We start from the raw sequence: 11,542 nt of genomic DNA on the forward strand, positions 1-11,542 counted from the left end.
AATACTAACTAGTGGTGGTGCAGCTGCTTTTCCTAATAGCTTTTGAATGTTGGTGCAAAATTCAACACCGTCAGAAAGATCATGTTTTAGTAATGCATTTTGTGTGAAGAGGAGGCATGTAGATGAGATTGTTGGCACTCTCTCTGGCACTAAAGGGCTCCAGTTTTAGCCCAGCTGCAGGATAGTTTGTGAACACGCAAGATGTGCTCCATTGTGTTCCAAAACTCACCCAGAGCTCAGGCCAAAGAAACAGCTCTTTAGTCAATGCTTCTCTCCCATGTGTGAGTTCTCTGATGTGTAATACAAGATGAATTCATTCTGCAGCCTCTGTTTCACTGAAGTGAGACTCACAGGGCAGCTGCCCAAGGAGTCCAGGCTGCACTGTTCTGGGGCATCCAAAAATACATGCCTATTCTGCTGTAGGTACCAGTGTGACAGACTCTTCTGACACTGTGTGCTTGATCATGTTGCCTCACTATGCAAAACATTAGTACAGAGTAATGGGAGTTTTGCCTGAAAAATACAAGGACTTCAGAAACCCTGTAAACATTCTGAGTGGCTGCTAGCAGGTCACTTCAAGTAGTAGTCCTAGTCAATGGGCAGCAGTAAGCAGTGCAGTGGCTTTCAAGTGTTGTTAGAGCTGCATCTACATGTCAGTGTTTTGCATTGGAACTGAATGTTTAGTGGCACTGGCTTCAGATTTGGGGTGATCCCATTAAATCTATGGGATCCAATATGAAACTGGCACTAGACTCCAACTGTTTAGGAATTGAAAACTGAGAAGTTAAGAACTGAAACCTAGGAGTTTGATGGTTCCTGGATCTAAGATGTGTTACCAGTCACAGAAATTTACTGCTCTAAATAAGCACCAATCTACTTTTGAGCTGTGAGATAACATGTCACTTGCTTTGATTCTTAGTTCTCCCTAGTTTGTAGCTCAATAGCAAATCCACCAAATAAGCCTTGTCGAAAAGGGCCATACTTCTTGCAGGTGTCCCAGGGTTTAATTTCTGCTCCTTCAGAAATCCAGCAGTAAAACTCCTTCTCAAATAAATGGAAGAATAAGCAGACCCAAGAAATACCTCTCATTCCTCCATCCAACCTTCTGACTTAAATTTTCCAAGCTGCAATTTTAAACTCAAGAACTCCACTGACCTGCTTGGACTCTAGACTGAAACTGGCACAGAAGTAAAAAATATCCAGACACAGATTAATGTCTTTTGAAAAAAAAATACTTTTTCTTAGATTTCACATTCAAAACTCGAGCTGTACACTGCACAGTATAGGAACAGTAGTTTGCCAATCCAATTACCATCAGGTAGGTTTGTTTTGATTCGTTCACCTGTAGCCTCAAGGTGTCAAACAGTCAGCAGCAGGAAATGGACCCAGCTGCAATTACAGTCAGTGGCCAAGACATGTCTCCTCGGCTACAGAAAGTTCTCAGTCTGCACTGGAAATGTCCCGTCAGAGGAAGGTTTGGGCAAATTCTTCATGTAGATTGCAGCAGACCTTTAGGGAAAAAATGCTGTTCCAATTAGAGGCTGTCTGCTCATTCACCCATCACCTTTTGTCTTCTTTACACTATTTCCCAGTTTTCCCTGTTTTCCTTCTAAATGAACCAAGCAGTGAACTTCAATCACAGTGCAATGACACAGGAAGCAAGAGCCCTCACATCCATGCTGACAGCTTTGACTGCATCCCCAAAGGCTACTAACCGGAGAAAACATTGGCCATGGTGGAGTCACTGCAGGTTTTATCCCAACACTAGTGCTGCCAGGGAGAAAGGGAAGTTTTGTGCTCTCTAGATTTGGGCCACTGGCCATCACTTTTCTAGGTTTTTGCAGCTACAAGGGCACACATAGATCACTGCGGTATGGACAACATGTGGAGAAGACTGGCATTTTAAGGACATTGTCCAGGGTTACAGCAGGATTTGTTTCACTGTTCAAACACCTCCTTTGAGGACAAGGGTGAGGGGACAGACTCCTTGCTGCAAACAGTAATGCAGCTGTCCTTTCCACAAATACCAGATCTTGGTGTTAATTGGTGCTTTTCATCAAGGGCTGTTTTACTTTAATAACCACTCAAATAAATAAATAAATAAACAAACCAACCTTTGTGCTTTGTTAGCGTCATTTGTCCAATGTCTTTGAAGTACTTTGCCAAGCTGAGTGTTACTATTTCCTGAGAGTCCCAGCAACCCCAAGAGCCCAACTCTGCTTCCATTTATATCAATAGGAGCAAGCCTGGCCCCTGAGGACTTGCCTGTGGTTACCCAGTGAGCCAATGACTGGCAAAGCAAATATTGCTCACGTGCCCTCATTCCTACTTTCATGCTGCCTGCCCTTAACACCTCTAATTGTACCATGATTCAAAGAAGAGAACTGCCATTGAAATAAAACCCACAAACCCCTATTTGCTTCATTTTCAGCATGGTTTGTATAATGTCTCCAGCCTTGCAGGGCACTAGGGTGCGCTTGGTCTATTGTTTTTGTTGCTGCTGTTCATTTAACACCTTCCTTAAAGCCTTCTAAGAAGGTTTTGACTTGCTGTCATTTCCTGGGAAATTCTGGTAAGCAATCTATGCATGAGGGACTGCATGTCTGTTCCACATGGTTTTCTCTTCTACTGTGTGGTACGTAAGAGACATCCACAAGGAAAAAAGATTCTGTCTGTTCTTGCTGCTTCTCCTCCATACTCCAGGTCTGACTGCCATCACCAGAGCAACCCAGCACGGTGTCACAGATGGTGGAACAGAGAGTTGATGCTGCCCAGAGTCAGAAAAAAACCAGCAGAAAATGCCTGCGCTGGATTTGTGCTTGTAACTCCAAACCAGCAGAGACTAAATGGGGAAACCTGGAGAAGAACTGTCTTACTTGAATGCTGTGCATGGGGCATAGGTAGGTTTCTCACATTCCCAGTGTATTTAATGGCAGGAGGACTCAGTTCCCCCTAAACAGTATTAAGAGTTATAAAAAAGACATGATCCTCATCTAAGAGAATTTGTAATGTACCTTTTTTCTGCATCTACTCTTTCTTGTGCCCTTTATGAGAAGATGACTGTTAGCACCAGTGGACAGAGAAATGCTCCTTTGCTCAGTAGACAATGATGAGAGCCGGGTGAACATCTCATTGTATGCAGCTCATAGAACCACTAAGTTAAGAAGGGAACTCTGGAGGACATCTGGTCCAATCTCCTGTTCAAGGCAGGGCAAATTGGATAAAGAGCTGAGGGTCTCCTTGAACTTTAAGAATTCCTGAGGGTGATGTCTCTATGCAATCTGTTTGCAGATTTCCAATTACAAGTGATTCCCTTATTTCCCCCAAGCCCAGATTCCACGGGTTCATTCATTTTTACATCTTAATGATCAAGTGGGCTGCATGAGTGCCCATCAGTTTGTAGCTTTCCCACAAATTTCTCTCCTTCTCCCCTTTTTCTGAAAGATAGAATTCTACATATGTTTTAAGAGAAACTTGAAAAGGAGAAGGAGAGATGAGAATACCTGGGAAGGGCAACAGTTACAAACAGCAAAAATTAAACTCTGTTTTTGAGTACTTTCTAACAGCTTCTGCCCAGCTCTGATCATCTCTACTTCTACTGACATGGCCTTTATCTGTGCTTTCTCTAACTTGGTACCAGCAGTGGGCGAGGGGCACCCAGGGCATATGGAATTCCATACTCAAGCCTTTCTCATCTTCAGCATGGGAGTGCAGCAGCTTTGAAAATGCAGTCCCATAACTTAAACCAAACACTCTATCGCTCAAGGCAGAATCAGCTTGCGTGGTTTTGGTTCTTACTCAGCAGTCAGCTCTAGCAGTCAGTTGCCTCTGTTGTCTGCATTGCAAACGGGAGAGTGTAGCCATCTCCGGCGTAAACCCATCAGTGCTCACAGGCTTCAACCAGACTTCTGCAGCTCTCTGAGAAAACGTGTGTGCTTGTGGGATGGAGGACACAGTAACTTGCGTCCCCTCTGGAGAGATGACTGAGGTCAACCCTTAGAACACACCCAGAACAAAAAAGCATATTTAAAACATTATGTGAAATAGCTGCCACGTTTTTGTGCGGTACCCTGCTCCCCCAAAATAAGAAATTAGGGTGGATGTTGGTTGTTGGTGTTTTTCAAATGTTGTTCACGTGGAGGAGCTTTCTGATGCATTATGATGGACAACTGGTGGTCTATCTCCACTCATCCAGGACAAGATCTTTCATTTCTTGTTAAGGTGAGCATGCAGTTCTGCTTCGAAGGCCATCTTGTCAAAGGTGCGCGTATTTGTTTCCTCCCGTACCTTTTCCCGGACATGGAAGGATGCCCGAGCGACAGATCTGGCATTTTCTAAGACAGTCTTCTTCTCCTTGAAGATCTGCTCACTTCTCTCCAGCTTTCTCTCTATAGAGAGGAGGATTTCCCTGCGACGTAAGTCTTCATACTGTTCCACCTTTTGCTTGTTCATCTTTTGCACTTTTTCTTTCTCCAGACGACTCAAGACCACCTTGCGGGCTTTTTCTTGAACAGCCTCTTCGGCCACCTGGGCAGCATGCTGGAGCTTTCTCTCTGTCTCTCTAGCCAGTGCCTCCAAGTGCTCCTTCTGTTCTCTTTCCTTCTTCTCTGCTGCCAGTTTAGCTTTCTGGATCTGCATGTCCTCACGCTTGGCCTTTTCCCTCAGCTCCTGGTTCCTCTTCTCCACTAGCTGCTCATAGTTCTCCTGAGCCTTTGTCAAACTCATCTTCAGGGAGGCCTTCAGCATTTCCTTCTCTTCTGCCTCTTGTTTGGCCAGTTCCTTGAGCAAGGCCTCATGCTTCAGCTTCTCTGCTTGGTTGAGCAGTCTCTTCTCTTTCTGCAGCTGCACCTCCTTCTTCAGCCTCTTCTGTGCAGCTGTGAGCAGCTTCTCTTGCAGGAGCTGCTCCTCTCGCTCCTGGTGCTCCTTCTTGACCTCCTCCTTTGCCTTCAGGTTGAGCTCTTGATGGAGCTTCTTCTGCTTGTCCTCCTGGACAGCTCTCTCCAGCCTCTCCCTCCGCAGCCGCTCTTGCTTCTCCGCTTGCTCCCGCCACCTCTCCTCACACAAGAGGCGCTGCCTCTGCTTCAGCAGGGCAGCTTCCTCCTGCTCCTGGTTCAGCCTCCCACGACGCTTCTCAACTTGGCTCTCCCACATCCGCTGACCCTGCAGGAGGGCCCTCTGCTTCTCCTTCTCCTCCTGCTCCTTGCGCTGCTCAGCCAGGCGCCGCTGGCTGTCCCACTGAAGATGGGCCGCCTGCCGCTGCTCCCGCAGGATGTTGGCCTCCTGGTGCTTGGCAATCATCAGTGCCGCAATCTTCTTGTCCCTCTCAGGCACCTCTGAGAGGCCCTTCTTCCTCTTCACCTCTCTGACGATCCTCTCGACCCTCTGAGCAGTCTGTGGTGAGTGGCTGAGGTCACCCAGGCTGAAGCTGCGCCCCAGCAAGGCCCCGTTGGCAGCGGCTGTCCCGCGGCCCCGGCCGCCTCTCACCTTGCCCCCGCGCTCCCGCAAGCTCTCCCCGCTGTAGGAGGACGAGGCCCCCGACTCGGAGGAGGTCTTGCCCCAGCTGCCCTCACGGCGCTTCTGCAGCGAGTCCAGCGAGTGGCTCTTGCCCTTGGCACCCCTTGACGCCCTGGTCTTCCCCCCGCCATGGGTCTGGGGCCCGCCGGCGGCGGCGGCAGTGCGGGAGGCAACGCGGGCAGCGGGCGAGGGCGGCAGGCTGCCGAGGGGCGCGAGGATCCGCCTCTTCTCCTCCCGGATAATCCTCTCCCGCTCCTCCCGGCACTGCTGCAGCTTGCGGCGGCGCTCCCGCTCGTAGGCCTCGTAGAGGCCGGCGGCCACCCGCATGGAGCGCCCAGGCGCCTCCCGCAGCAGGTCCCCCAGCGCCCGCGGCAGCAGCTCCACGGGCCGCACGGCACAACGGGCGCAGGCCTCCAGCGACCGCGGGCTGGTCAGCACGTACCGGCTGCCCTCCGCCGCCGCGCAGTCAAAGTTGTACAGGTCCAGGTGCAGCAGCGGCGACTGCTCTCCGGGACGGGCCGGCTCTCCCCCCACCGCCCCCCCGGGCGCCGGGCAGGGCTGCGGGGGAGGCTCGGCCGGCGGCTCCACCATGGCTCGGCCTGCGGGGCAGAGAGCGACGGCGGGTGAGCGGGCGGGCGCACGGACCCCTTTGTGTACCCGGGCAGGGGCGAGGAGCGGCGGGAAGGGGGCGTGGGGTCTGCTCGGGCTGGGCTGTGTCTGTGCAGGGAGGCGGCAGGTTGCGAGAGGTGTCGGGCGCGGCGGGGCAGTGTCCGGCGCGGGGAGCTGCGCTTTGGGCAGGCTGAGGCGTGGTGGGAGTGCCTGCCTGCGGGGCACGGGGGCAGAGGGGGGAGGCTGTGGCAGGGGCGGGCTGTGCACAGCGGAGTCCGCGGGGGCGTTTGGGGTGACGGGGGTGTTTGGGGTGATGTGGGAGGCGTTCACAGTCCCTGCGGCAGGTTTGGACAATGGTCGCGGGCTCGTTCGGCAAAGAATCAGGGTGTTGGGGGTGCACTGCGTTTGTCTGGATCAGGAGCACTGTTTGGGCTGAGGGTGGCCGGGCTCTGAACAAGGATGCTTGCGGTGCGCTGGGCTTGGCGGAGCGGCAGACGGGGGTGTCTGGGCGTGAATGAGGAAGGGGGTTCTCAGGGATGTTAGGCAGGGCTGTCTGCGGGACAGGGACCTCCCCCCGGCCGGTGTCCGCGGCGCAAGACAGAGCCCCCCGCCCTCCCCGGCAGCCCGCGGCACTCACCGGGCGGGCGCGGCCGCAGCCCCGCGCTTTGTCTCGGTGCCGGCGGCCTCGGGGATCAGGCGGGCGGCGGCGGCGGCTCCTCCATGGCACCCCGGGCCCCGCGCGGCGCCCCCAGCTGCGGGGCGGCGGCGGTAGCGGCACGGCGGCCGCCCGCAGGCTGCGGCGCCCCGCGCTGCCCGCTGCGGCCCCGCGCGGGGGGCGGGCAGAGGCGGGCGCGGGGGAAACCCGCCCCGCAGCCCCGCGGCGGGCCGGGCTGGGCCGGGGGCAGAGCTGCGGCCGGGCAGGGGGGCCGCCCCCCTCCCCCCGCCGCGAGGGGCCGAGCCGGGCGCTGCTGCAGCGGGCGCGGCGCGGGTGGCGGGCAAGTGCCCGGCCCGCCTCGCTTGTGTCACTCCCTGCAGGCATCCCCCCTCCCCGTGTGCGCATCCTTCCATCCGTGCGTCCTGCCCTGCACCTGCCCCTTCGAGCGCGCATCTTTTCTTGCAGGCCTTCCCCGTAGAATCGGCACTTTCACGGTCGTGCTCTCTGTTTTGCACTGTACCGGCACACAAACAAGCCCATCTTTATTTACCGTTAATATAGACAAGGATAAAAGTGGTGTAAGAAGGAAGAGGGGACGCTAACCCAGTTTTACAGATGGCAAACTGAGCTTCAGGGAGATGAAGGTGCCTGCCTTGGATCACCTAGGGAATTCATGCCAGAGCTGGAAAGGAATGGTACAACTCTCAGATTTCAGTTCAAAGCAGTTTCCAGCCATGAAACCCTATTCCCTATAGTGCAAATACAACGTATTGCATGATCCAAGGATGTGTCAGGTAATACAGTACACCTTTTTGGGTACCCACTTTGAACATGGTGCTTGCAATTACTTTGACATGTCCCCTATTTCTACACAGATCCTGGACTCAACAGCCTCAGTGAAGTTGAGAAATGCTCTGCTCTGGAAATATCATTTAGCAAAAAGAGGTTCATCACTGCTTGTGAAGCTGCAGAGCCTCTGTGCCACATAGTGGAGCAGCTCTGATTTTGTCAGGCGGAGGACAGCAGTAGTCAACATACCATTAGCCACTGTGTTATGAATTCAAAGGTTTTTCTCATTTAACTTCTACAGGTGCAGCTTAATATGCTTTACTTTATTAAGGAAGAACATGGCATTCACCAAAGGACTTCCAGGATGGCCCAGGACAAGGATACGGAGGGACATAAGGACACAAAAAAGGCCTGGGGAGTTCTTGGAATAAAGCTGAGGAGCTGAAGGTTGGTTGTGGTTTCATATTGTACAGGCAAAGACTTTGAATCATGCTCATCCCCATGCTGATGAATGCACAGAGTAATGATGCATCCACAGCGAGTGGGGAAACTCCACCAATAAACTATATTGAATAGTCTGATCCCATTCATTCATCTCCATGATAGTCTGCAGGGGACAGTTATAAAGCTTGGTAATCAGTTATGCAAAAAATCATCAGTCCAGAAACAGCTCTCTGCTGTCTGAAGAGCCCAGTTTGCTGTCTGATGGGGCTAACCATTCATACTTGCTGTACAGTGTAGCTGTCAAGCCATGGCTGTGCTCCTTTCTCCTGGAAAATATTAGGCTGGTAAGCATACATGCCAGGTAAGATGTGGGCTTGTCTGAGGTTTTGGCAAGTTGCTATTTCAGCCTTCACTGGGACTGTATTTGGGCCTTGATCTTTGCAGGTTTCCTTGTGAATCTTTGGGAGCCTCATTAGTGGTCTCCCAAATGCAATTAAAAAGGGATTAAAATCAGATTGTTAAAAGCATCTGGATGTGACTTTAAGAAACGTTAACACACACTATCCAAACATGGAATCATATCCCGACTTCATCAAGGCTAAAGGAGATTTGGACTGGGGCAGGAGGATATGAATGGATGAGTTGAGGAGGATCACTGCTACTGAATCATTTTCCCACACAATTATAAAACCTAATTCTCTGTTGGCTACAACTGTCTAGAAAGCTACATGCTCAGGTTCAACAGTACGATAAAGTTACACTCCTGCTTTAATAGATATTTTCCTACTTTGCATCACTGCTAATGATAGCAGGAAATGCAGGGCAGTGGAAAATTGGGACTACAGATTGTGCATGTAGAAATATTTTTATCGCTTCAGCAAATTGTTCCGTATGCCTTTCATGCTCATGTACTAACTACTTTCTTCCCACCCAGCTTAAAAACTGCCCATACCTGGATTCTTCCCTGCTCTCCTTGTGAGAGCTATTTCACAGCCTACTACAGTTCTTGAGTAAAATCTTGTAAGTTACTTTCAGCTTTGGTTTTGCCACTGTTTTATCCTCTCTAGTAAATTCTTTGCACTCCCTCCTGCATGGGCATATGCCTTACAAATGTTTGTAAAGTGTTTCCATATCTTCTCAGAGACAAGGAACCCATACTGACATCACAAATCCATCCCTTGTAGTTGCACAAGGAGCTATCACCTTTCTTATCTCCTCCCAGTGTGCCAGGCTCTCACGGTAGCCACAGCCCTGAACAGAGCAGTGGGTTCCTGCCCAGCACTTACCTCTGTGCTGCCTTGGCAGAGGAGCTGTGTGCACAGTCCTGGTGCCCATATGTTGCCTTTCTCCTCTCTAACCTTTTCCTGTCCTGTTCCCTAATTTTCTACCTCCCCTAAGGTTAGATCAGCACAGTTTGACTTTCCAAAACTCTTCTCCCCTCTGCCAAGAGGAACATTAGTTGGTGAATTATTTCCTCCTTGCTAAATAGCTTTTTCTTTTCCATGTTGAATCCTGCCTTCATATAATTTACAATTTCTACTCTCTGTCTCAGGCTGTGTATACACCGTTGTTGGGAGGATCCCTGACCTAGCTATTGTGTAGCTGCTCCAGCTCTTAGCCTTGTTTGGACTCTTCCTGGTTTTGCTCCAGAATATTTCTGCACCTTCCAGTGCCCTGAGAATAGTGGGAAAGTGAAAGTCCTGAGGAGAGGAGAGTAAGGAGCCCTCTGACACAGTTTTTGCTGGTGTCTCCCAGGCATAGTGTCCTTCTCTTCTTAGCTGCTGCTGGGGTACAGGCACCAAGCATCTTCCCAAACATGTCCCTTCCCTGCCCAGGTGCAGCTCCTGCGCCTCTCAGAGGACACACCAGAGCCTCTTCAGCACAACTTTCTTCTGTCAGCTAGATGGTTTAAGCAATAGTTTAAAACTTTAATGATGCACTCAGTCTAAGGTCTTACTTATCCCTATTGCCATTATATCCCTTGGTCCCTTCCCTCTGAACAGCCACTTGTCACATGTCATAATGCTTTGTTTACAGTCCTGCAGCCCATCCACCTGAGTGACTTTGCAGCCTGTGATAATGCTGAACATAAAGTTCGATGAGATTTTACACACTGGGCTTGCTTGACAGCCAAGGTCCAAAACTCAGCATGCCACAGTGTCAGTGTAACAACCTGACAAAAGCCAAAGTTCTCGTCTGTGAGATTTCAGTGTTGGTTCCTTTTACATTTCTCATGCTTTGTCTTTGTTTTTTGTCAGTCTATGCTTCTTCTCTGTCTGCAGTTCTAGCATGGCCTGGCTTTCCCTTCCTCCTTGGGCAGCAGGGTGGTTGGTTGCTTTCCTCCTCCTTCCACAGACTGCCTGCCAGGGAGATGCAAGCAAGGCTTTCCTCCTCCCCTGGGTCATGGGCACTCTTCTGGAGCCCCCTTCCAGGCTGTTCCTGTGCAGTGAATGAACAGCACCCTGAGCAACTTCAAAGTAACTGCCCAAAGCTGAGCCGCTGTCCCTACCGCTCACAGCCCTGAGGCTCTGCTTAATGTTGTCATCTGTGCCTGGGCCTCAGCCACTTCATGTGTCTCTAGGGAAATGGAGCTTCTGGCTGGGGCAGATGCACAGAGCAGCGAAGCAGAGGAAAGACAGAATGTGAGGAGGTAGCTGGGGATGGTGACATATGGTGAGGGGCAGTGCAGAGGGCTACTGCCAGAAGCAAAATGTTTGACAGCCACTAGGAATAGACTTGCACTACAAGTACTGTATCCTTCACTCTAAAATAAAGCCGGAGTCTAAGGTCAGTGTGCTGACAGTGAGTTATTAGTGTTCATCTTGCTGGGTGACACCACAGTGTGTGCTGTTTACTGTCCCATCAAAAACAGTTAGTCCTCAATAATGAAAATATTTTGTTGGTCCCTGGTAGAAAGGATTTGCAGAGTATTGTCTCTTTCTATGTTAAGGACTGGCAGCAGTGTTGCTGCATGGATGCTCTCTTGGGGTCAGGCTGAACAGCTTTCTACTTGGCTTTGTGCAAGTCTGTCACCTCTGCAGTTGTCTATGTATTTGGGAAAACCTATTCAGTTATCAGGGATGTTGGGGAAAAAAAACTATGGTGGGCTGGCAGAGAAAATGAGGGAAAAAACCTTGTCACTGCAAATTTCCATGGAAACAAGTATAGATGTGAGAAAAGATTTTATTTGCTTCTGGGGATAATCTGTTGCCATTGGTTATTTCCATAGGAATTAGAATACTGGCATAATTTGGCCCAAACCAAACACCAGATGTGGCTGTTGAACCTGATGCACTCAATTCTTCTGGTCAGGCTTGGCTTTTAATAGAGTGTTCAAGGGTTATGAGGGAGTTACGGGGCCTTGCACATGGTGAATCATGGAGGATAGATTTGGTCCCAAGGTCATAGAGCAAACTTAAGAAATACCTAAAATTAGTATGAGGATGTCTTTATTATATGAGAGTTCAAAGTACACCACTGGAGTGATTCATGCAGGACTGCAAACTACATGTCCACGAGCTACTTTCCATA

The 11,542-nt window shown here is 50.5% G+C and overlaps 1 protein-coding gene across 1 annotated transcript; it reads right to left on the bottom strand.

The window, feature by feature from the left end:
- Nucleotides 1-1,214: 1,214 nt before the first annotated feature.
- CCDC177 (coiled-coil domain containing 177) lies at nucleotides 1,215-6,958 on the bottom strand. Its single transcript, XM_071558183.1, has 2 exons — nucleotides 6,761-6,958; nucleotides 1,215-6,113 (listed from the first exon to the last, which is right to left on the bottom strand). Exon 2 carries the CDS (start codon nucleotides 6,103-6,105, stop codon nucleotides 4,207-4,209), a length of 1,899 nt encoding a protein of 632 aa, XP_071414284.1. The 5' UTR covers nucleotides 6,106-6,113; nucleotides 6,761-6,958; the 3' UTR covers nucleotides 1,215-4,206.
- Nucleotides 6,959-11,542: the final 4,584 nt, after the last annotated feature.

Source organism: Pithys albifrons, chromosome 6 (assembly GCF_047495875.1).
Source record: "Pithys albifrons albifrons isolate INPA30051 chromosome 6, PitAlb_v1, whole genome shotgun sequence".
Lineage (NCBI taxonomy): Eukaryota > Metazoa > Chordata > Aves > Passeriformes > Thamnophilidae > Pithys > Pithys albifrons.